The sequence below is a fragment of the Mauremys mutica genome, chromosome 8, assembly GCF_020497125.1.
Source record: "Mauremys mutica isolate MM-2020 ecotype Southern chromosome 8, ASM2049712v1, whole genome shotgun sequence".
In the NCBI taxonomy this organism is placed as follows: domain Eukaryota; kingdom Metazoa; phylum Chordata; order Testudines; family Geoemydidae; genus Mauremys; species Mauremys mutica.
In genome coordinates, this window is record NC_059079.1 from 3,343,705 (window position 1) to 3,369,844 (window position 26,140).

General features: G+C 44.8%; 1 protein-coding gene across 4 annotated transcripts in view; it reads right to left on the reverse strand.

Moving 5' to 3' along the window:
- The window catches only part of EIF2B3 (eukaryotic translation initiation factor 2B subunit gamma), a 134,249-nt gene extending 112,031 nt beyond the window's left edge, over window positions 1-22,218 (reverse strand). Inside the window, exons 1-3 of one of the 4 annotated variants that reach the window (XM_045027176.1) lie at window positions 22,091-22,218; window positions 20,540-20,702; window positions 16,266-16,405 (exon numbers count right to left, since the gene is read on the reverse strand). In XM_045027176.1, coding sequence (XP_044883111.1) covers window positions 16,266-16,405; window positions 20,540-20,687 — 288 coding nt within the window. In that variant the 5' untranslated portion in view covers window positions 20,688-20,702; window positions 22,091-22,218. Of the gene's footprint in view, window positions 1-16,265; window positions 16,406-19,278; window positions 19,375-20,539; window positions 20,703-21,368; window positions 21,508-22,090 lie in introns of those variants that run through there. The other 3 variants (XM_045027175.1, XM_045027177.1, XM_045027178.1) reach the window with 3 other exon arrangements.
- Between the last annotated feature and the right edge of the window lie 3,922 nt (window positions 22,219-26,140).

Sequence of the window (26,140 nt, forward strand, 5' to 3'; positions counted from 1 at the left end):
AAGTTGAAAGGTTTCGTTTCTACAGCAAGCACAACTCAAATTATTTGCACAAATGAAATATTTTGCATTACTTTATATAGCATTCATACCTTAATATAGTATAACCCAAATGGGGCCACGTTACAGTTACTGTTGGAATCAGGACTCTGATGTTCCTTACTTTTGGGAAGGCAATGTCTCAACCATATGTTGCATTATCATCAGATTATGTATCAAGTGTCCCTGTAACTCTAAAAATGGAGGAAAGAGAACAGTTCTCCTGTGGGCAACTGCTTGGATTAAGCAACTGCCTCCATAGGAACTGCATTACCCACCATGGCTTACATTAAGAATCTAATTGCATCCAAGGAGGTAGTAGAACCTGCTGCCCCCTCAGTCTCTAAAGAGCCCCTCCAGTTACCACATCCGTGACCTTTTTAGGGTATTTGAGGCTCTTTGGCTGCTGCTGTAAGTGCAGAAGGGAATCTGTATGTCACCTTCTGCTTTGATTTTTCAGAATCTGTAGGATTTTGTTAGTTACTGAAACGCCCACCTTTGGTGGGGAATTCCCACTGCTACTCAATGGCAGCATTTAGCACCAAGCCAAGATTTCCTATCTAGCAATGAAACAAAAATAAAATAAAAAATGTTCACCTGCTGTGCACTTAGCCTCCCGCGCTAGGGTTTACTGGCAGTCTAGCGCGTTGGCCACTCTTGGGAGATAGTCTCAAGCCGGTCAGGAGGGTAAATGCTGTGCAAGCTCAGCTCTTTCTCATGAGGCCCCAGAGCTTGGGCTCTCGCCTGAACCTGACCATCTGCACGGCATCTTACAGCCCCATAGCCCGAGCCCTGAGAGCCCGAGTCAGCTGATCCGAGCCAGCCGTGGGTGTTTACTTGCTCAGTAGATGTACAGGTCTGTCACATCTTGTGCGCATTTAACATGAACAATTTCAGCTTGACGCGGTTGGCAACCCGCCCCCCCCCCAAAAAAAGAGGAAAAACAACAATTTGAATACTGTACCTGTAGTGCGGGCGATTCCGCCCACCATTACACTCAATGTCATTTTGACTATACGCGGTTTTTGCTTTACACGCTGACTGCGGAATGTCACCCCAGCATAAGATGCAACAGACCTGTACCCTGAATCAGAAAACTGTTCTCCTTCAGCAGGCAGGGGATGAAGACTTAAGAAGAGTCTGATCCCCTTTAAAAAAAAAAAAGCTATAGATTCTTCTGGAAAAAGAGGAAGAAATAGGGAAAGTATCAGGCGCCAGGGCAGGCCCCTGAACTCCCAGGTGGGGTGAAGCTATCTTGAGGCAATGTAAACACTTTCACCTACATAACCTGTTAGTTTCACTGCCTGGCCTCTGCCAGTGAGCTGAAGGAAAGCCACCAAGGGCTTGGGAGGAGACCCAACTCGTATCCTTTAGTACAGATCATCCTGCCCACCACCTCAGGAGGGATCTCACAAGGCAAACACTGTTCTATCTTATCTCAATGTCTCAAGAACAGCCATGCAAAATTCCAATTTTTTAAAGTTCACATAGGCTCAGAATAGGAATGAGCTGTTTCAGTCCAGAGTTTATTACCAAAATTGACATCTGGGATGGAAAAAGTAACTTTAAAAAACCCCTAAGTACCTGAAAACAGGAGCTTAAGGATGAGCATATCGAGTTCATGCACGTATTAGGAATGCTCTCAAAACAGAACTTCAGTGTAGTGACGTTGTTATTAAAATGTGAGAAACAGCCACAAGATTTGAAGTCTGGAAAACATGCCTTACAATACATTTGTTTCTCTGCTCTTGACAAATGCAACCTTGCCCCACTTATATCCATTCAGAATGGTGCTGCAAAGATCATTTTCCTATGACCAAGTAAATCCTTTCTTGGCATCCCTTCGCTGGCTAATCCTTCTCTATGCATCAAACGTAAGTGACTCGTCTTCATTTTCAAGGCCCTTCACAACCTATCACGCTCCTGAGCATCTTTCACTACTTAGATGTTGATTCCTGCCTCACCACTGGGCTGAGACCATAGCCTGTCATCCTGTCTCATTGGGTCCTTGTACAAATATAAGAATGGCCACACTGGGCCATACCATAGGTCCATCCAGCCCAGTATCCGAGGTCACCTAAATGGTTGCACTGGCCCTGCATGCACTGCTCCAGACTAGGGACCGAGTGGCTAGGCAGCAGTTCTGCAGAAAAGGACCTAGGGGTTACGGTGGACGAGAAGCTGGATATAAGTCAACAGTGTGCCCTTTTTGCCAACTTTGGACTGTACAAGTAGGGGCATTGCCAGCAGATCAAGGGACGTGATCATTCCCCTCTATCTGGCATTGGTGAGGCCTCATCTGGAGTACTGTGTCCAGTTTTGGGCCCCACACTACAAGAAGGATGTGGAAACATTGGAAAGAGTCCAGCAGAGGGCAACAACAATTATTAGGGGGCTGAAGCACATGACTTATGAGGAGAGGCTGATGGAACTGGGATTATTTAGTCTGCAGAAGAGAAGACTGAGGCGGGATTTGATAGCTCCTTTCAAGTAGTTGAAAGGAGGTTCCAAAGAGGATGGATCTAGACAGTTCTCAGTGGTACCAGGTGGCAGAACAAGGAGCAATGGTCTCAAGTTGCAGTGGGGGAGGTTTAGGTTGGATATTAGGAAACATTATTTCACTAGGAGGGTGGTGAAGCCCTGGAATGGGTTACCTAGGAAGGTGGTGGAATCTCCTTTCTGAGAGGTTTTTAAGGTCAGGCTTGACAAAGCCCTGGCTGGGATGATTTAATTGGGGATTGGTCCTGCTTTGAGCAGGGGGTTGGACTAGTTACCTCTTGAGGTCCCTTCCAACCCTGATAGTCTATGATTCTATGATAAGGTCAAGATGCAGTGGCTAGAAACTGAAGCCAGCAAAGTTCAAACTGGAAATAAGACAAATATTTAAGAGTGAGGATAAACAACTAATGGAACAAGTTATCAAAAGATGTGGTAGATTCTCCATCACTTGGAGTCCTTAAGGCAAGATGAGATGTTTTTCTGAAAGATACTGTCTAGCACAATCACAAGGTGTTGGGCTAAATGCAAGAATCACTAGGTGAAATTGACTAGTCTGTATCATGCAGGTCAAACCAGATGATCATAATGGTTCCTTCTGACCCTCAAATCTATGAATATAAAGCAGCAGCAGCATGCAAGATTAAAAGACACATACGTAACAGAAGCAGCAAAGAATCCTGTGGCACCTTATAGACTAACAGACGTTTTGCAGCATGAGCTTTCGTGGGTGAATACCCACTTCTTCAGATGCAAGTCTTGCATCTGAAGAAGTGGGTATTCACCCACGAAAGCTCATGCTGCAAAACGTCTGTTAGTCTATAAGGTGCCACAGGATTCTTTGCTGCTTCTACAGAACCAGACTAACACGGCTACCCCTCTGATACTTGATACGTAACAGAGGCCTCTGAGGTCATTTCTTCAATCATTATCAGTTTGATTCTAAAACTAAATATGCTGCTTTTGGGGGATGCAGGGGAGAAGGAATATGTTTATCTCCCAGATCAAACCCTCAAAGAAGCCACTGTGCAAAGAACAATTTCAGCTTTGCTTTGACAAACAGAAATACCATGGCCTCGTCAGTTCCACATTATATTCTAGGCCGAATGAATCACTGAGACCTTGAAACGTACTCAACTGTATGGGGCTTTCAGGATTTCCTCCTTTGAACTGAAAGCTATATCTTCCTCCAGAACTGTTCGTGGTGACATGACTGGCCTTACAGGAATAAAGAGAACTGCCACAAAGATAAATCAAAATTATGAGTGCTCAACTACCTATGTAATCCAATCCATTGTTCTGCTGTATCCACACCATCCTCTCTCTGAATATTCCTAAACCAGTCTGTTCTCCAGGTCAGCTGTCCAATTTTTCAGGGACTCACAGTCCGCAATGTTCGTTATTTAATAACCTGTTCATTATTAAATAAGGCTTTGAGATCTTCATTGTTTTCTCCAACATCATGTGGGTTTCCAGAGTCCTCAGATTTCTTGTCTATTACTGAGGCCTAAATGACAGAAGAGTGCATGAATTTCTTCAGACAAATCTGGCACTTGGTGATGTGTCATTCCTCCAGTGTTTGGCCGAGTAAAAACAAATGCAGAAATATCTAGGTCTCGCGCAGACACACAGCTGAATTCTTGGGCAGCAATTTCAGTTACCCTCAACAGGGCCTTCAACAAGGTAGAAGACCATGGAAAAAGGGCAATAAGTAAACGGCATCCTCAATCTCATACTGTTGAGATCACATCTTTCCCCATCACCACCATTTAACTACAGCTGGTAACAGCACCAAATTGCAAATTCAGAAAGAAGGAGAATCCTTTTTGGAGGATCATTAGGAGGACGTGTGTTCGTTTTGTTGTTACCTACTCCCCCATTCACTTTTCAACAAACTGGGACTACCTAAACATAAGGTTAACATGTACTTTCCCATTACATTGTTTTTATTTTCCTCAGTTTAACTCTTAGATCTCAATTCTTCTGTTTATTTGTGTCTATTTAGTGCTTATAAAAAATGCCACTCTACATGACAACTGGGATTGGTGGACAGAGCCCAGCAAAGCAACAAAAGCCTTCACCCCCAGGGAAGGAATTGGCCACAGAACCCAGAAATCAATCATTTACAGGGAACAAAAAAATGAACAATCAGGGACAGTTGAAGGTCAAAATATTTTAAAAAATGAAAGAACTGAATGGAGACACCAAGCAGAGAAACCTGGACAATGACCACTGCTCCGAGGTGGCATCGCAGGAGTCCATGGACACTACCCAGTGGAAGTTCCAGACCGCCAGTCTCACAGAACCAAGTTCTCTATTTTTCTTGATAATAGGAACAGCATAGACAATTCTCTCATCCCAGATACGGCCTCAAACCTGACCTGAAGGGCCCAAATCTAGGGTGAGAGAGTAGTTAGGTCTCCAAGGCTCATTCAACCCTTGGCCTCTCCACTGAGATGGCGAAGAAGGTTGTCAATTACTGGCACTAGTGTCTGAGATATTGATACGTTTGTGTAAGAACACAAGAACAGCCATACTGGGTCAGACCAAAGGTCCATCTAGCCCAGTATCCTGTCTTCCGACCAGGGCTTTGGAGTGGATCCCGGAGCTGGAGCATGGAGCAGCTCCGGAGCAGTGGAGCTGCAGGTTTTTGCCTGGAGCTGGAGTGAAGCCAGAGCACAACTCCAAAGCCCTGCTTCCGAAAGTGGCCAATACCAGGTGCCCCAGAGGGAATGAGCAGAACAGGTAATCATCAAGTGATCCATCCCCGTCGCCCATTTCCAGCTTCTTGCAAACAGAGGCTAGGGACACCATCTCTGCCCATCCTGGCTTATAGCCACTGAACTAAACTGTGTAGATTCTTAACTAAGATTGTATAGATTTTTACACCTTCATAACAGCAGAGCATCTGCTGGGAACGAGGTCACCAAACTCATTTCATACAAGCCTCTGAATATGCATCAAATTCAACAACTTCTGATTACTACAAATATGAATTTGAACTAGCAACCTAGAAGTGAAACATTCTGTATTCCATTATCAACCCCCAAGCCATACAGTCCTTTCATCTCAATTCCCTTAAAACACTTGGTCTGGATACCTCTATGAAAGCTGGATATAAACATTTTTATAGAGGAGTTCCAAATGAGATTTATTCAGATTAATTTTTACTTAAGACTTTTTATTTTTAAAATATTCCCATTTCACTCATATTAATTCTTCCTCAAACACACATTGCAATAAAATATTTATGCAAAAGTTGTGATTTATTTTAAATGAGGAAAACATGAGCTGATTGCAAAAGGCTTTACTAATAAAGAGGAAAACTATTTTAACTTCTGCTGTTTATGCCATTAAATGAAAACTACAATGGGAACACACAAAGCCTGCACTGCTCTGGAATAAAATCATTATTGTTCAGGATCACTTTAGCAAAGCGATTTTAATTATACACTTTTGTAAAAAGTCCAATACTTTTGCAATTCAAATATCATCTTGTTTGTTGAACTCACATGGAAATGTATACGAGTGTCTAGATGGGAAAACTGTAAGAGCGCGAGAAGTCGTCATCATTATTCACAGCTCAGCAGGTTAAAATCAATTGCCTTGTGCAAGCTTCTAATGTTTTGTTACTAATCCACAGTAAACAGGCAGCAAAATAAGTAGCCATATCATTTTAAAGCTGTGCAACTTTGGCTTTTTTTTGGTTTTGAGGTTTTGTTTTTTTTAAGTTTGGAAAGACAATTTAACTCTGGAAATGTGCCAGAGAGAACACAATTAGAGGGAGCCCTGTATATAGCCACCAAACAGGTACAGCAAGGACAACAGCACTGCAGGCTTCCCCCCCACAGCATCACCAGCCTGCTTCAGAGGCCCATGGAGCAGGGACAGGGGGCAAGAGCTGTCTGTCAGGATCTGTACTTCACGACCAAGACTGTCAGCTGCAGTGACTGTGGTTTGGGGATGTCCACTATCCATTAGGAACTGGCCAATGACATACAACCCACAATTCGGTTCACCTAAGCCATCCAACAGCCATCAAACGGTAGTAACTCTTAGTCACTTCTACCTTGGCTGGATGTGACGCTGAGACAGAGGTGAAACACTGCACATCCATTGCCAACCCCTTGAGCCATCTAGTTCTGCTGTGCAGCATGTTAACGTCATGTGAAAAGCAGAACAGTATCTTTGGAGTCATCAGAACAGAGGGGTGAGACAGGGCTTTTTTTATTTGCATTTTGTATTTGCTGTCAGCCATGCTGAAGAGACTGGTGAAATGCTTTTAACTGAGCTAAACGTTCTGTTAATCTATTTCAAAATTAAGTGCTGCTTAGAAAGAGATCCTGGTTGTCTCCCTATAGATGAATTTCACTCTTTTTTTATTTCCACTGACAGTACAAAAATCTCTCTCTGTATATTACGGGGATTCAAGTTTTTCTTTCCACGGTCACCAAATGTTGCTCAACTGTACAAGGAGGATTCAAATTCCCCCTTCCAGCCGTTACAGTGAGCTTACTTACATCATGTGTTTGGAAAGGAGATTTTTCAACAAAGGAAGTGAAGCGCTTAGCCATGCTGTCCAAGACTATACGGATCAGTGACCTTCAGCAGCATACAGACCACCGTGACATCACAATTTCCACAACATGGCTCAAAAAGATGCACATACCAGGAGAATCTGGAGTTTCAATCTTTGTTTATTTGTTTGAGGAGGGAATTTTCTCTCCTTAATGGCCGGCCTTTATTACAATTTTTGGAAATTTTATTTTAGAAACTGGGAAAACCAGGTGGACCACCTGAGATGGAACATTTCATATGCAAGCACTTACCGGTGATAGTAGCAGAAGGCATGCTGATTAGTTCACAGTATATTAGTCAGGGCTTCCATTAACACAACTAAGGGCTCATCAAGGAAGGAAAATGTGAAATCATTTTATTGCTATTACTCTCCTGGAATGCCACATTTTAACAGCTGGCCTGAGTATAGTTGGGTGACACAAGGGAGAGGAAAGCTTAATACAAGATTAAAAAATATGGACTTAGTGAAGACAAATGTTTAACACAGGTATACCCACCCTCCCTCCGCCCAAAACCCAGATTTCATTACCTAACCAGGTTTCTCAACCTGCCACCTAGTGGGCTCCAGCCTGAGAGGGTGGCACCAGACAGCAGCTGCATGGGGCTGATGAAACCTGGCATCAAAACAAGGTGGCCAAAAATTAAAGAAGCCCAAGTTTAAAAAGAACTCATTTTTAAATTACACTCTCAAAAAGAAAAGCCGATCACAGAAAGTTTTGAAGCAGTTTTGATAAATGATATAAGCAGCTCAAAGGATTAACCCAGAGGACGTGATCACATCAAGTGCCTGCCAGAACACTACAGTCAAACACAGCATCATGATTTTGGTGTTGGTGAATTACCCAACAGAGAGGCTAAAATTTTACCTTTGCTTAGCCCTTGCTTTGGAAGAGCCACAATTTAGAAGATTCTTCCTCCCCAGTTATGATTAAAAAAAATAAAAAAACCTTTCAAAACTTATTTTTTCTATGTGTAGTACATTAAAAGTACCTCCAAGAGCTAAACACGACGTTATCCTTTATAGCTTTTAATTAGTGTTGTTAAACTGCTTTTTTGTTGCAAAAAAATGAGAGGCAATTCAGAGAAGCCCAACACAAAAAGGGCTGTGGAGAGATTGACGTGTAAGAAAATTAAACAGGAGGTAAATATGTATAGCTTAGCTAAATGGCAACTAAGTGAGAAAATAACCATCTACCAGCAGCTGTACAAGGGAACATAACTAGGAGTGACGGGACAAAATCAACAGAAAGAAAATTTAAGCTGAATATTAGAAAAAAAAAAACATCTTAACCACAAGAACTAGTAGACTGTGGAACAGTCCCTACAGGGAAGTGGTGGAAACGCCTGTTGGCGGACGCTGAAACTACACCAAACAAAGCACTGGGAAATGTATTGGATGGAGTTAACCTACCTAGCCCCTATGGATGGATTAGATGACCTAATAGCAGGGCTTGAAAAACCATTCACTCACACCAGCTGAGTGGGAAGCCTGCTCTGTTGAAAAGGGATGTATATCAACTACTTCCAAATCTAAGCTTTCTGAGCATGTTAATAGAGATCACAAGAAATTAAAAGCCAGTCTAGTTCTTATGCTTGTGAAGGTAACAATGTAAACATGAACCACCAGTAAACCAATGCAGTACTATCCTCCTGAGTCTGCAGCACACACCACCAGCATCTTTCCTGCTGCTAAGACCCTTGCCAAGTAGCAGGCATGAAACTGACAGGACTGATCCGTTTCACAGCTGCTATTCAGATTCATGTTAATTTCATACTCCAGAAGCTGCTGGCTTGGTAAAACATCTTGGGCAGCAACACAGGTAGGCACTAGAAACAGATACCGGCTAGAAGTAAAAAAAACAAAACAAAAACAACCAGAGGCTGGGGAAGGTCTAATGGACACCTCCTCCTGGGTGACTCCAGCAGCAGACAACAAGCACCAGAGGTAGAGAAGAAACAGAAAGCACCTTCCTCTTTCTAGCAGCTACAAGAGTGCAAAGTTCCAAATTTATAAGACCAAGTTCAGCATCTTCTTAATTCCAGGTATCTGGTGTCAGGACAGCCAGGCACTTTTCCTGGACCTCACACACAAAGCTCTTTTCTCATCTCTCCCCACTCATCTTATGTAATTACCTCTGAATTAGGAGATGTCTTAAATGTTTCAAGATCCGCCTAATAGGTCTTCTCCATCCCTAACTCTATAACCATGCTATTTTCCCCCACGCTAACTTTGTAGAGCGAATCTTCTTGTTGCTGTTCTTTAAAACTTTAAATGATTCTACTACCACCAGTAATTGAGATTACATAATTTAGGTGCAATAAACAAATAAAGTTACTGGGCCGTGATCTTACAAATGTTGACACATAAGCACCGTTACTCCTATGAATAATTCCAGAGAAATCAAAGTTGTAAATTCCAAGAAAGATTCCAGTGATCTAGATTCTGATAAAGATGTCAATCACTGTGTACAAGTCCCTTCTACTTAGCCACACATGGCTATCGTTTCTGAAAGTCATATTGCTACTTATGAGTCAGCTATTGTTTTGAAATACTAATAGATTTGCTTGCCTGACCAATATTAAGGACTTCCATTAATTATTCCAAAGCTGAAAATATGATGCTGTGAGTCACTGAGGACCTCCTGCAAGGTGCTGATACTTTCCGCTCCCATGGCCACTTAACAACCAGAGTCAGGCTCTACAGTCTTACTGTAAGACAATTTCTATTATAAACCTGGTTTTGATCCAACTCTAACTCAAATTAAAAATTCTCAAACCTGACCTATAATGCATGCTTCATTTTACTCCAGAGAATTTGGGGAAAGTTGGTTCATTTTTGGTCTGCTCACAAGTCAAATAGATTGGCCTAGTCCATGCTTACTTAAATTATTTTCACATTTATCCCCAATGAAAACCAGGACTTTGGATGACTTAACTTTTTTAGAGTGCCTATTCTTTGGAAGTTTAGTTATTTTTCCACTAACAAAGTCTACAGGCATCCTGGCAAAGCAAATGCCACCTGCTTCATATATCCAGAGAGCAGAGAAGATAGACACACACACAGATATTCCAGAGTCCAGTGGTTATAGCACTGACCTGGTAGGTGAAGATAAAGGGTTCAGCCTCTCTGGTCCAATCACGGTTTAATTACTCACGCAAAGAGGAACAGCTTTGAGAGGAGAGATTGAGGCAGGCCCCACATCAGACTCTCCCATAGCTCAGTGGTTAGTACACCCTAACCCTCTTCTGCCCCACTCAGGCAGAAGAAAGTGAATCTTTGCCTCCCGCATCCCAGACAAGTGCTCTCTGCACTGGTCTAAAGGTATACGGTGGGCCCCCACCACCTCATCCCAATTTTGTGCAGTGAGGCAGGGGTCTAACTCATTCCTGCAAGAACCTACTTGGGCATGATCACTGGCAGAGGAAGGGGCCTCCCTGCCACCTGGACTTAGGCACCCAGAGTAGTGGATCACTTTCCTCCCCCACCATGTACTGTACAGGTAGCTGAGGCGCCTACCTCAGGCTTTGTGGATCACAAAGCTGTTCCTGTAATTTTCTAGAGGCCTAAAAGTTAGTCCTCCTGACGCTGAGCGTTGCAATGCCCAAGTTCCTTCGTGGATCCGGGCCTTATGGTCTAATTTAAGGAAAGATGTGACAAGTGGATGCAATCAATCAGAAGGAGGGTGGGTAACAGTGATAGGAAAACATGGTTACATACACTGTGCACCATCTACATCAAGAAGAAAATTTCAATGACACCTTCTGGCTACCTGCCTATGGTATGGAAAACTCTAGTAGGTAGATATAGCAGAAGTTGTCTTAGTTATTTAAACTACTGAATTTTCACTCCTAGTCTTTATAGACACTCAAATTTCTGAAAACACACAGGACTATATAGCAAGAGCTAATCAGAAGAATGGAATATTAACGTACTGTACAAGATAAATAGCATGTTGTGGCTGCTTCTGACTTCACTGCAGTATAACTGGAGGCCAAATACACAACTGCTTTATTTCTCTCCTGCAGAATCCAGCAAAGCCACTTGTTTGTGACTAAACAGTTAAACTACGTTATTCAATGCAGGATGTTGTTCCCTTACTTTATGCAGCGTTTTCAGTGCTGCCAACAAAACAATGTGGATGAGATCCACAGGAGTTTCATTTTGTTGTATGTATCCATCTACGTTTTGTACACTGCAGGGTCTGAAGTTTTCTACTCCACTGGTGATGCAACTATCAAAACACCACAGAAAGTACTGGAGTCTTCCATAAATAACAGCAGAGGACTACACTGCTGCAACATTATATTTGCACATTTAAGAGAAAAAAGAAAATAAGTCAAGAAATGCAAAATTTAAAACTTGCACACTATTAACTCAGTCAAGAGGCTTTATGTTTTATAAATATACTGTTTAATACACTATAAAAATACCATCAACTTGAAATCTAGTCAATTTTCTAAAACCTGAGTTAAAATTAGTTTCTGATATGATAACTGCCTGAGTCCTCTTTCAGACTTTTTAGTTTTATAATCACACTTTTTTATTTTACAAAAAAATTTCTCTCTGCGCTGTTTCTGTGTGAAAGATACATACATATCAAGGAAACTGACTGATTATATACAGACAGCAATGAAATTGACCAAACACACAGACAAAATTTTATATTTTTTCAGTATACTTGGAATATTTGACATCTTAAAACCCCAGTCATGCAAACTGCTCGCTCCTTGCAGGCACCACCCCTAGACCTACATGCAACCCTGCTGAATTCAGCCACGTTCTGCACAGGGTACACTGCATGGCAGCCATGAAGGACTGGGTTGTTAGATGTTACTTGTAACAATCAGTACAAAGTTTTCAGACAGAAATAAAATCCTTAAGGGTCACTTTACAAGGAAGGCTTAAGAAATACAAGAATAGCAGCACTACATATGTGCAACCTAGCCAGGTTAACTTTTGTATTTCAGAACCTGGTGATTTGAAATGTGTGATCTTAATGTCACATTAACATCAATGTTCTGCACTTAATTAATGTCAGCATTAACAATCCCAATTCAAGTTTGAAGTTCAAATGATTTGTAGCAGATTCTACTGCATGGGCTCAGAAATGATTCTTCAATTACTTATCAAATTTAGACAGAAAGTCACACTCCCGCTAAACCAAGGTTTCCTTTTGCGCCACTTTTAAGTGCTCATTAAACCACGGTGTCTTGAGGGCTTGCAGCTCTGTTTGGTACAGCATTTCAGTAGTTTCCAACAAAAAAGCAACTTCAGCAACAATCTCTGATCTTGTGTATTGTAGTTATCCACCTTGAACGAGCTGGCATCTCACCCATGGAAGAGAGGAAGGAGGATCTTGTGGTGAAGGCATTGGTCTAGGATTTTAGAGATTGGGGTTCAATTATCCGCTCTGCCACAGACTGCCTGTTTGATGTTGGGCACTTGAGTTCATTTTTCTGTGCCACGGTTCTCCACCCGCAAAGTGGCAATACCACTCCCCTACTTCACAGGAGTGTTGTGAAGATAAACCTGTTACTGGTTGTCAGGTGTTCAAATACCGGTGTTAAACACCACAGAAGGTCTTGAAAATAAATTAATTATAGACTCATAGAAGAAGGTTGAGGGGGGATATGATTGCTCTTTATAAATATATCAGAGGGATAAATATTAGGGAGGGAGAGGAATTATTTAAGCTTAGTATCAACGTGGACACAAGAACAAATGGATATAAACTGGACACTAGGCAGTTTAGACTTGAAATTAGACGAAGGTTTCTAACTATTAAAGGAGTGAAGTTCTGGAACAGCCTTCCAAGGGGAGTAATGGGGGCGAAAGACATATCTGGCTTTAAGACTAAGCTTGATAAGTTTATGGAGGGGATGGGATGATGGGGTAGCCTAATTTTGGCAATTAATCTTTGATTATCAGCAGGTAAGTATGCCCAGTGGTCTGTGATGGGATATTAGATGGGTGGGATCTGAGTTACTACAGAGAATTCTTTCCTGGGTGTTGGCTGATGAGTCTTGCCCACACGCTCAGGGTTTAACTGACCGCCATATTTGGGGTTGAGAAGGAATTTTCCTCCAGGGCAGATTGGCAGAGGCCCTGGAGGTTTTTCGCCTTCCTCTGCAGCATGGGGCATGGGTCACTTGCTGGAGGATTCTCTGCAGCTTGAGGTTTTCAAACCACAATTTGAGGACTTCAATAACTCAGACGTAGGTTAGGGGTTTGTTATAGAAATGGATGGGTGAGATTGTGTGGCCTGTGTTCTGAAGGAGCTAATTTAGGCAAAGAGAGGGCAGATCCAGATGTCTTTACCTAGGAACTCAAAGCCTAGAATTCATGGGATTAAGTTATCAGCATTGTCCATTAACTCCCAAATACAGATGTTTAAGGATAAGAGCCTTACTAAGGAAGAGCTGCCGCAGGAAGAATTTACTATATTGACAAGACGCACATCGTGGGGGCTGGTGATTGAATCATTATGAAACACGAGATGTTGGCTGAGTGGTAGAGCTTACTGGATAGACTGGTGTTCCAATCCAGCACAAACACCGACATTCGGAGTCAACTCTCAAAGCAGACATGCCTGACAGATAAAGGCAGAGGGTGCAAAGCAGGTGAAATGGAGACTGAGGAGATTTTGTACAAGTTTGCTTTGCTCTCATTCATTTCAATAAATGGGGGACAGAGCCCGAAATGAGTGGAACCAGCTGCTTGCTGCTCTCACCTGTGAGAGTTTGTCTTGTGTTTGAATAATCAAGGCTAATACTGTAACAAGGGATAGAGGAAAGATGGTCCAGTGGTTAGGGCTAGGGAGACAGGTTCAATTCCTCTGTGCCCTTGGGCAGGTCATTTAGTGTCTCTATGCACTTCAGTTCCCCATCTGTGAAATGGGGATGATCGTACTTCACAGGGCTGTTGTAAAAACAAATGCATTCAAGATCGTGAGGCACTCAAATACCACAGTGATAGAGGCCAGGTAAGTATGAGAAAGGAGAAAGTCTTTTTCCTACAGCACTTACAGGCTCTGCAGATCTGAGCTCTTCTGATATCAGTGTACAAAGTTTCTGAAGTCAAATCTTGGCAGACTCATCTAGCCTTTGCAGAACCAAACTGTTTACTTTAACCATGGTTGCAATAGCTGAGCTTCCACTATATTGCAGTGTGCTGAGACAGCGAGTCATAACAGCGCGACATCCCTGCATAGGAGAACATACAGAACAACTAGATCATGTGTATTTCATGATTTCCAGTGGTCTAATACCTATTCATAACTTACTGAGGTTTGCGCTCATGTGTTGAACTGGCCTGAGGGTTATTTCTCACTGTATTGTATAATCTTGGCTTTACTCTCCCTCACCTGCACTAAATACAGACAAATTGTCTAGAGTGTTACCTCATTTTTAGTGTGTTAAATAGACTTGTTCTTCTGGGGGGGGGGTGTAATTAACTCAATTTGTGACAAATAAAAATGTCAACAACCAGTACAGACTTCTCACCAGTTTTTGGCAGTGGCTGTGATAAGGCTGCCAGCAAACTGTGGCCACAAGCATCAACTGTTTCAGCACGGAAACTTCAGATTCTCCAACCAGATCCTCTCCTGTTATACCTGAGCTCTACTAGACAGACTCGGCAAATGTTCAGCTTCCTCGACTGTGCAGTTCTCTCACCTATACCAGACAGGAGATGACGTATCCCGTAAGAGGTATACCAATTGTATGCATTAACCAGTGGAATGGCTCCAAAATACACACCATGCAGCAATCTGCTTAAGAATTCAGTGTCAAATTATTTGCAATGAGAGGGCACTATTTCCTTCTTTGCTGGGCAAACAAAGATGGGGAGCAGAGGGAACTGCAGGTGGCTGCCAATACATTCACATACCGCAAACTTTTACTACAGCAAAGCCTCACACTGATTCCAACACTCACCCTCAATTCCTCTCCGGGCCTTCTTTAGTCTCTTTGCAAAATATACTTCCACGAAGCAGTATGTCCTTTTCTACGCCTCTCTTTACCCTTCACCCTCTTCACTGCTGTCTCCCTAAGTCTCCAAAAGAGAGGTGCGAGGATGGCCAAAAAGAGGGATGTAGGGATAGTCCCAGCCAGCCAATACAACTGATGAAGCAGGACTACTGCTTCATTACCGCATTCACACGTGGGTCAGATTACCACCCAAACAGCTCCAAACTGTGACTTGCACTTCAGTGCTCTTTGTACCACAGCTCTGCCCATTGGAGTTATTTTGTATACTCATCCTACGAATCACCTTTCCCAAATTACTCCCATTGTGTGTATCCAGAGTGTAGGTTTGCCCTGTAGGGTACGTCTACACAGCAAAGAAAAACTCCTGGCTGGCCCATGACAGGCTGCGGGGGGGGCAGCATTTGTGTGTAAATTTCCAGGCTTGGGCTAAAGCCCAGGCTCTCAGACCTCAGGGTCTACATAGCAATGAAACAGCCCCACAGCCCGAGCCGGCCGGCATGGGCCAGCCTCAAGTTTTTCTTTGCTGTGTAAATATACCCAAAGAGTCTCATCTTGTCTTTGTGGGTGTCTGCACCTAGAAAGGAAAAGTCTCTGCTTATACTTGGGTTTCTTTTTTCCAATACCATATTTGAAGAGAAAAAAACAGATACTTGAAATCTTAACTGGTCCACTGGCATTCTATTGGAACCAAAAAGAGCATTTAATGCCATGAGTTGACAAGGGAATTAAAGAAACGGGCGTGGGGGGGTGAGTAGAGAGAGAGAGAGAGAAACAACCAAACACGTTAAAACATTAAGCATCTGACTTCAATCCACAAAACCAAATTCAATATTAAGGCAGAAATTATCTCCCTAACCTACACAGTGTGCCTAGGTATTGGAGAGAGCTTATATATACTGAAATAAGTAGACATAACAGACAATTTCGAACCTATCTCAGAACTTCCTTACTACTGTCGTTTTAAATTAAATTCATTTGCATGCCAATTTGTATTATAGGCCCCAACCAAAATCATAGCCCCGTTGTTCTGCGCGTTGTATAGCACACAGTGGAGATAGTCATATCATTACACAGTAGAATTCCTAAAGAACTGCTAAGATTTTAAATCACACGTGAAAGAAAAATCTTAAAGGAGACATCCTTTAGCCAAGATAAAAGAGTTGTACCTTAATTTTCTGATGAATATGCCTTAGTGAGTCTGCAGTACCCATGTCTGCATCATCGGGGATACACACTATATCTAATTTCATCTTTGTGTCTAGGTTTAGCAGCTTCTGGACTTCTTTGGTTGTAACCACAATGACCTCTGTAGTAGAAAAGAAGAGAAGGGTAAGGGGAAAACAACAAGGCAACAAATATTAATGTATTCATCTATCCAACGCACAGGACACACACACACACACTTTCAGACTTTCTCCAACTTCCACTGTGCTTTATGAATGGATTTAGTCCTTTAACAGAGTTCTTCAAATCCAAAAAAACGAGTTCCAGATTAATAAATTTCACAGAACTAGAGGATTAAGTTTTTGACTGACATGAAAGTAATCTCTTGTACATTTTTTTTTTATCATGAGACACATATTATGGAATTGAGAGGGCAGCAGGGAACATTTCCTGGTACTGTTAGCAAGCGATTTACCGTATATACTCGTTCATTAGCCCGTTCATTTATAAGCCAACCACCCAAGATGGTTAGGTAAAAATAGCAAAAACTGTATGACCCTTTCATAAACCGACCCTGTCTTTCAGGGGTTGGCAAACTTTGGCTCCCGGCCCATCAGGGTAAGCCACTGGCGGGTTGGGACATTTTGTTTACTTGGAGCGTTTACTTGAGGGGCTCCATACCTGCAGACGCTCCAAGTAACAAAATGTGCCGACTCACCAGCAGCTTACCCTGACAGGCCAGGAGCCAAAGTTTTCCAACCCTTGCTATATTTTAAAAGCTGGCATCACAAGAAACACTCAAAAGTTTTGCTTGAATTATTTTAATGTAATCTAACGAAAACCCTGTTGTTGTTATAATACAGAATTCATGAGCAGTGGCGCAATTATTGTTTGCTTCTGCATATTCAACAACTTTAAGTTTGAACGCTGCATCATAAGCAGACCTTTTTCTTTTGATTTCACTGTTGTTCATTTTAAATACTAGTATGAAAATAGATTATTGTAGTTATAGATTTTGTAGGACTTTATATAGGAATGTCACCTGCTTTATCACTAATTATTATTGTTCTTTGTTTATTTCAAAGCAGCCCTGTAGATTAGCATGTCCGTAGGGATAACAGGCAATTTCAGTCTGAACAGAGATTCCATCGATCCTGCACGTTATATTTTCATATTGGCTCGAGACTTATGAGGTCCATTTCAAGCCAATCTAGTCCACTAAACAAAGCCTTTGCAACTTTAAAAGGCTGCACTATTGACATCAATAAATGGGTCAGCAAACTTTGGCTCCCGGCCTGTCAGGGTAAGCCGTTGGCAGGACATTTTGTTTACTTGGAGCATCTGCAGGCATGGAGCCCCTCAGCTCCCTGTGGCCGCGGTTCACTGTTCCCCGCAGCTCCCGTTGGCTGGGAACGGCGAACTGTGGCCACAGGCAGCTGAGGGACTCCATGCCTGCAGACGCTCCAGGTAAACAAAACAACAATGTATTAGATATTCAATGCAATGATTCCATAGAGTCTAAAATCATCAAATTTTGGTGTAGACCCATTTATAAACTGACCACCGCTCTCTGATGTGTCACTTTTTTACCAAAAACATTCGGCTTACGAATGAGTATATACGGTATTTAAACTACATGTCTGATAATGTCTCTGACACCTTGAATATCCCTGTCTTGGTGCTCCTAAGGATCAGTAATTTTAGCAATGAGGGATACAGAGTTAACTTTCTTCCCCTACCTCTCAACTTGCACAGTTCACTCTAGAGAAACACCAAATATGCTATTGGAGACAATAGTTAAATCAACTCTCCTAGCGCCTGCCTGAGAGGTAAATGGAATAGTTTGACCTAGTACAACACAGCTGGGTTCAATCTAGATAGGAAAGACAGAAAGGACATGGGGGGGATGGAGTGGTATGTGGGAGCATTAACAATGCCACGGAGATACAGAGGGAAAATGAAGACTATGATGGTAAAGTACTTCAGGTAAGGGAACAAACATTATAAACAAAACATCAACCGCAACAGGCATTTACTACTGACACCCAGAAACGAAGGACAGAGTGAAAAGCAAAACTTCTTGAAATTAGTCTTGAAGTAGATAAAACAAAATACTGTACGCCTGGGGACTTTCCCAAGACTTACGATAGGTAACAAACAACCAGACATGCACCAGAAATGTCCCCAAGTTACAAAAGAATGATCCAGTATGAAAAGAATCTAACCAAAGAAGCCATCCTGGATTGACTAATGAGACAGAGGAAATAAATGAACACATGAGGACAATAGGGCAGTTTGGTACCACTGACTAAGAGCTACTTTTCAAAGTTGATTTATTTTGTTTACTAGAATTATAAAGCCAGAGTATGAAGGGAGCACGGGATTGCAACTGATTTTATGTAAAGCAGTTGCTACAGTGTCCCACAAAAAATATATATATAAAAAAATAAAAAAAATCTCAGAATCAAACGAAACTGCCTTGGATTCAAAACTAGCTAAAGGACCTAAAGAAAGGAAAATGATAAATGGCAATGTCTTGAGTTGGGGTGAAAACAGCCAGTGTTTTAGTACATCCAGTCTTATTTGACATTTTTATTAATTGTCTGATTAGGGGAAGACATCAAGTTACTGAAATTCATATACTGAGACCCGTGAACACTGGCAAGAATAGAACAGTGATATAAAAAGACCTAAACAGGTTGGAAATGTTAAAAAAAAAATTAATACAGAATTCAAGTATGAGAATATAATTAAGGTTAAGATTTTGTCATGGTTATTTTTAGTAAAAGTCACAGACAGGTCACGGGCAATAAACAAAATCTGACAGACGCTAAGACCTGTCTGTGACTTTTGCTGCTGTGGCTCCGTGGTTTCCCCCAGAGGGGGCTGTGGGGTTCTCCCTCTGCCTGTGTCAGCTAGGAGCTGCAGCAGGGCCCCCGCTCCACCCACGGCAGCTGGGAGCTGCAGGGTGACCGTATTTCCCAAAGAGAACATGGGACACCCCCAGCCGCTCACCCAAGGTGTGTCCCCCCACGTGAGGCTGTCGCCCGTCGCTGAAACCTTGCAGGGGGCCCCCTGTCACTGGAACCTTGCCCAGAGTCAGGCAGCACTTGGGGCTGAAGCACAGAATGTCACAAAGGTTCCATGACTTCTGTGATGTAGCCTTAAGTATAATTAATGCCAGACAACATGGTTTTATAGAAAAAAGGTCTAATCAAACAAACCTGATTTCATTTTTTTATTAAAATACAAGTTCAGTTGATAAAGGGGATGCTTCTAGTGGAGTTCCGCAATCATCAGTCCTATCAGGCCTAACACTATGTAACATTTTTATCGATGATCTCAAAGTAAATACAAAATCACTGCTCATAAAATTTGTTGCTAACACAACCATTGGCAGAGTGGTAAATAATGAGGAGGATAAGGCAGTCACACAAAGCAATCTGGACTCCTCAGTAACCTGGGCCCACCTAAATAAAATTCCTTTTATTACACCCAAATGCAAAGGCATACAACGAGGAACATAGAATGCAGGCCATACTGACAGACTGGGGAACTGTATCCTGGAAAGCGATGACTCTGGAAAGGATTTAGGGGTCATAGCCCATAAATAACTCAACAGAGCTCCCAAGGCAATGCTGTGGCAAAACGGGCTAATGCAACCCTTGGACGTATAAACAGGGGAGTAATGAGGAGGAATAGAGAGGTGATTTTACCTCTAACTAGAGCACTGATAAGACAGATGCTAGATTCGAGTCAATTCCACCATACACACACAACTTGACAAAAACACTTTTCCATTGACAATAAAAGACATTTACAGCTAGCTAGGCAAAGTAAGACAAATGCTGCTTGAGAACTTATAAGAGTTTGATTTAAGATATTTACTTTGTATATTTTGACATGTGATGTTGACAATTTGTTTTTTTAACAGTTATAAAACTAACTTTTTGAATCTCAATGTCTACTGGATTCTTTGCTGCTTTTACTGTCATTAAGTAATTATTGTCTGGCCCCCCAATAATTTCTCACAACTGTTTAAATTTAAATTGATAATTACAGTTTAAAACCCATAATTTTACAGAACTGTAAACATTAAAATAAAAATCTAAATTATCGTTACAGATAAACATCCATATTATCCATGAAAATTATAAGTTATAAAAAAAATAAACACTGAATTTCTGTCAAGCCTGTGTATCATGTAGAGAACTACCCTGCACTGACAGCAAAATGGATAAATTAACCTATGGGTTAGCAACTGGCAATCTCTCACCTTCAAATCCGATTCGCTCTAACAAATTTAATGGGTACCAGATTAAAGGTTTGTTGCCTACTGGCAGGAGGGGCTTCGGGATGCTGGAAGTTAGGTCCATCATTCGGGATCCCCCACCAGCCGCCATCACCACTGCTTGAAACTCCATCTTTACAAACTGCAACTGCAAACATAGGGTGATTTTAGCACCATAGAATAAAGCTTTCAAACCCTCCTCATAATCACCCAAATGATACCAGAACATTTCAGTTCAAAGCCCCCCACTTGGGGAAACTATTCATTCCCCAATACCAAATCAGCCATTCTTCTTTGGCAGATTTCAGACAATAGTTTTCTGATGCTTGAACATTAACAAGTTAAACAACACACAAACATGTAATGAAACCTCAAATACCACCAAATGCTGAGATCTTCAGCGTATGGAGAGTCAAGAACGGTTTAGGCCTGTATGTGTTCAAGAATTCAGCATACCAGTTTCTGCCTGACATGAACATATTATGTAAAGGAGCAGGGCTGCTACCACATGTAGAGACCCACAGCAGCAACAAGTGCTGTGTTAAAAGCAACAGTGCCATGGTTACCCCATAACAGTGGGCCAGCAGCACTGGATGGGCTGACAACCCATCCTCTGACGCTATCCCAACACAACAGACTCTGAGCACCTGGCGTGCCGCAGAGATGCCATTCCTGGCCGCTCCAGTCACTGTGTTTATCAGCTACCAACGCGGCTCGTGGCACTGCCTGTGTCAGAAGTGCCACCTCCTGTCAGGGCAGCTCGCCCCTGCAACGGAGCCCTCGCCACCCCCCAACACAGGTCCCCGGGGCCTACCCAGGGCAATTCTCACAGTGTTGGGGTCGCCGGCGAGGTTGGCACTGCCAAGGATGGCAACTGTTACACCCCCGTCCCCAGGCCGGGACCAGCCCCTTGCAGCATGAGCAGAGCTGGTCCTGTCCAGGGGTGATAACTGCGCCCCTTCCCCCGCCGCAGCCAGGGGAGCCCGGCCCCGCCCGGGGATGGGAACCGCCCCCCCCCACAGCCAGGGGAGCCCGGCCCTGCCCGGGGATGGGAGCCCGGCCCCCCCCCCGCAACCAGGGGAGCCCGGCCCTGCCCGGGGATGGGAACCGCCCCCCCCCGCAGCCAGGGGAGCCCGGCCCTGCCCGCAGCCAGGGGGGCCCTGCCCGCAGCCAGGGGAGCCCGGCCCGGCCCGGCCCTGCCCGGGGATGGGGATGGGGATGGGGATGGGGATGGGGCTGGGCACCGCCCCCCCCCCCGCCCCGCCCCGCCCCGCAGCCAGGGGAGGCCGCCCCTGCCCGGGGATGGGAACCGCAGCCAGGGGAGGCCGCCCCTGCCCGGGGATGGGAACCGCCCCCCCCCCGCAGCCAGGGGAGCCCGGCCCTGCCCGGGGATGGGAACCGGCCCTGCCCGGGGATGGGAACCGGCCCCACCCCCGCAGCCAGGGGAGCCCGGCCCTGCCCGACCCTCCGGCGGGGGATTAGGCCGGGGAAAAGCGGCTCCTCTGCCCCACGGCGGCCGCTCCGCCCCTCCGTTACCTCAGGCGCCGCCTCTACCGGCTTCTCCTACCCTCGCACTGACAGGACAGCAATGGCGGCACCGGCAGCTACTGCGCCTGCGCTGCGGTTACCCAACGAGCGCCGAGAGAATCGATAGGTGGCCGGAAACTACGGGGGGAAGGTGGGGGTGAGCGCCGAGCTATAGATCCCCCAGGAGAGACGGCAGCAAGGACAGAGGAGGAGCACAGAGTCATCGATCCCCAGGAGCCTGCTGCAGGGTGCAGGCCTAGAGAGGGAGGAGGCCCTGGAGTGCAGACAGGGGGGAGCAGCAGGGGAGCTCCCTGGCTGGGGGCAGAAGGGGCTCATCCTGCCAGCCCCCTCCAGTGGTTGGGCAGGGACGCACATGCTGCAATAAATGGGGGCTTTCAGGCAGCTGTGGCCCCTGCAGAGCTACTCAGCTGGCTATCAGCACCCGGCTACTGCAGGGAGGGGCCACGCCTGGGTGACCCCATTTCCAGTTGGGGGGGGGCTTCCTTGGCAGCTCCATTTCCTACGGTGTCAGAAGCAGCATGGGCAGCCCATGCGTTCAAGCCTCAGGCCGCAAGTGATCCTGAGATCGGCCTAGCCCTCCAGAGATTTGAGGGGTTCTTTCTTTGCCTGCTGGTTCCTGAGCTCTAAGGTCACACGTGGCTCCCATTTTGGAGCTTTTCTCCCCACGGAGGAGCGCCAGAAGCTTGTCTACATTTTAAATGGAAGTTGAGAGTCTCACACAATTCCAGACGCTGGGGCTTTAAGAAACCACCAAATACCATGATAGACAGAAGCACATGGTCAAAACATGCTGGCGGCATTGTTACCTCAACAGCACCATGTGTGTATTTCTCGGCGTGGAGAATATCCCCCCCCCCCCGCGTAAATGTTATGATTGAATTTGTCAGGAAACACTGAACAAGTGTTGTTAACATCCTCATTCGCTGAACTTTAGTCTTTGCTCCAAGCACCATTCATCACTCTCAGCGCTTGTTCCACGGGGCACCTGTTGTCTGGTAAACACCTGATATTATAGGGACAGTTCTGATATTTGGGGCTATTAGGACCCACCCCCCTCCTGCTTATTCACATTTGCAATCTGGTCACCCTACTCCCCAACTGTTGTTATTTTTGTTATTACCAAATTCCTATTTGATAAGTTGCATGTGGTATTGGAAATATTTCATGATCAGACAGGGCTCTGTTTCCAATTTGAGCTAAACCGCTGAATATGGACCCCAGATCTCTTTCCTGGCATTTGAACCCCACTTTCCTTCCAAGGCACTCCATTTAAGAAGCATCTGCACTGCTGGATCAATAGAAACTATTTGCACAGATGAATAATATTTTCAAGTCCAACCCAGTAGGGTTCTGGGAAAGCGCCAGGGCTTCCTGACAACAGCTAAAATTATTATAACTGTCTTAATTTCTCCCAGAAGAGGCATTGTTGCAGCCAGTCAGAGACCTCACTGATGCTTGGAAGGCTATCTCAGGACCACCAACCAAGCCCACAGGTTACCTTCTGAACTTAGCAAAGCAGACAACCACTGCTTGCTGTAGCAGCCAGAAACCCTTGCTGACTCCAAATTCAAATCCAAGGAACAGGTTTATTTCAGCATAGGTACAGAATGCCACTCCCCAGGGATCAATTGGGGCTAACAGGCCAAACAAAGGCTATACATAAAGGCAAAAGCTTCATCTCAGCACACTCTTTTTATACCCAAGAGGACACCCTACTTTTATCAACACCCCCTCCTCTGATTCGTTGCCTAATAGTTATGGCCATAAAATTCCACACTACACACTAGATTATATAACACGTTATCTACTTGTAAGGTAATAATTGGAGATATACCAATCTCCTAGAACTGGAAGGGACCTTGAAAGGTCATCGAGTCCAGCCCCCTGCCTTCACTAGCAGGACCAATTTTTGCCCCAGCTCCCTAAGTGGCCTCCTCAAGGATTGAACTCACAACCCTGGGTTTAGTAGGCCAATGCTCAAACCACTGAGCTATCCCTTCCCCTGATGTGCTGTACCTCAGGGGAACATCATACACTCCCATGTTCATCCTTATAAAATGATTGTGTGGTATCCAGTGCAAAGTTTGTCATGTTGGGTGTCTTTGGAAGGCTCATGATGCACTGAGCATGGTTGTTATAGTGATGTTATAGTAATTGTTGTTACAATGTTATAGTAATGTTACAGGTTATAATTTCATGTATATAGTTATGAGGCTGAAAATGTGTCTTCATGGTTTAAAATAAGCCCAAGCAAAAACTCTACAAGAGCAGAGAGGCAGTTCACACCTCATCAGGGCATGTGTGGGACAAACCCAGACCAGCCTCACAGGAACAAAGGACGCTGGACTAGGCAGCAAGGAAAGGATCAATTGGACTCTTGAGTGACTCACCCCCCTTCCTTTGGTCAGTCTGGGACTGCGATGAGGTGATGCTCCCCTGACTCTGAAGGGGGTGGGGGGCAAAGCTAAGAGGGAAGAAGGAACATGATAAAGGGGAGAGACATTTGCCAGGCTCTTCCTCTCTCTTTCACCTCCATCTACAGACACCACCACCAAGCGACTGAAGTGCTGCTCAAAGGGGAGAGCCTGGCTGAAGAGCCACCAGCCCGCCTGTGGTGAGAAGCATCTAAGTTTGTAAGGGCACTGAAAGGGTTAAGATCAGCTTAGAATGCGTTTTGCTTTTATTTCATTTTCCCCTTTCGATGACCCAAATGGCAGCACTTTGGCCTCCGGCGCTGCTCAGAGAAGGGAGCTGCTTATACAACCAAACCCAAGTTAAATTCTGGAGAGCAAAATGTAAGCTGGTGCACGGGGGTCAGCGTGAAAATACGGCAGCACACCCCAGAGCAGAGCAGCCCCGGGGCTGCAGGCGCAAGCAGCTGCTCTGCTCTGAGCAGGGCCTGGCCAGCGGCAGAACCCTCCGACCCTGAGTCGGGGCATTTTCCACGAGAGGAGAATGGGTCCTTCTCTCCCAGCCGGGGGGGCAAGACGCTAGAATTGGATCCCAGGTCTCCCATGCACTGCCTGGTGCTCATGCATTGCCTCTGAGCAGACATGAGATCCCTGGATCCTCCATGGAGAGTGACAGCCCACTGGACTCTGGGAAAGCAGGTCACCGGCAGAGCCAGACCTGGAACCCAGGTCTCCTAAGTCCCGGACCAGTGCCTGAGCCTGGACTGCCCTGCTTCCCAAAGGGCAGCACGATTAGACCCAGTTCCAGGGGCAGGACTTGTACTGCTTGATGGGAGTGCACAGGCCGCCTGGCCCAGAGCAAAGCAGAATGATCACACTGCTGCTGTGCAATACTAATGCATAGAGCTCCATGGGCTGAGCCAGCAGCGGTAGGTATGGGGAGCCGGTGGGGGAATCTATGCTCAGCCGCTTTGCAGGGCACTCTCTGGCGGGCAGCTGGGAGCAGTTTCACGTTAAGACAAAGGCACCATGGGGTGCTGCATTCCCATCCCGAGCCACCCTTGCCGATAATGCACTGGGACATCTCCTCAGAGGGCTGAGCACAGACCCAAAGGAGCCAACGCCCGTCTTGATAAGCGACCCGCCCAAAGCCCCTTGTAAGCAACTGATGAGTGGATAAGGCCTCTCCGGCCAGGGTGCAACGTGATCTTCCTTGACTGAAACACCAGCCAGCAGAGCAGCCCCAGGGCCGCAAGCTGGCTTCGCTGGTAAACTCCACCTCCATGGCTGCACTCGGGACTTCACAGCAAGAACTCAGAGCTCCCTACTGCAAAAGCCTCTACCACTTCAACTGAAGGGGAATCTCTATTAGCAGTGAAGGGCCTGGGACACACAGGGAAACAGATCTGATTCCATCCAGCAGAGGGCAGCACTGCACAGTCACACCAGCCTGCTGAGTCCACTGTGTAGATACACCATGCCAGGTGTGCTGCTTGCTCCAGGGTGTTGGAGTCAAGCTGAAGCAAGCGAGCACCCAGCAGGAGCAGGCTGGATTCTTCACCCATGCAAGCTCACAAGAGCTCCTTGCCCTCTACTGTCTTCCCTGCTCCCTGGCTCAGTCACTCAG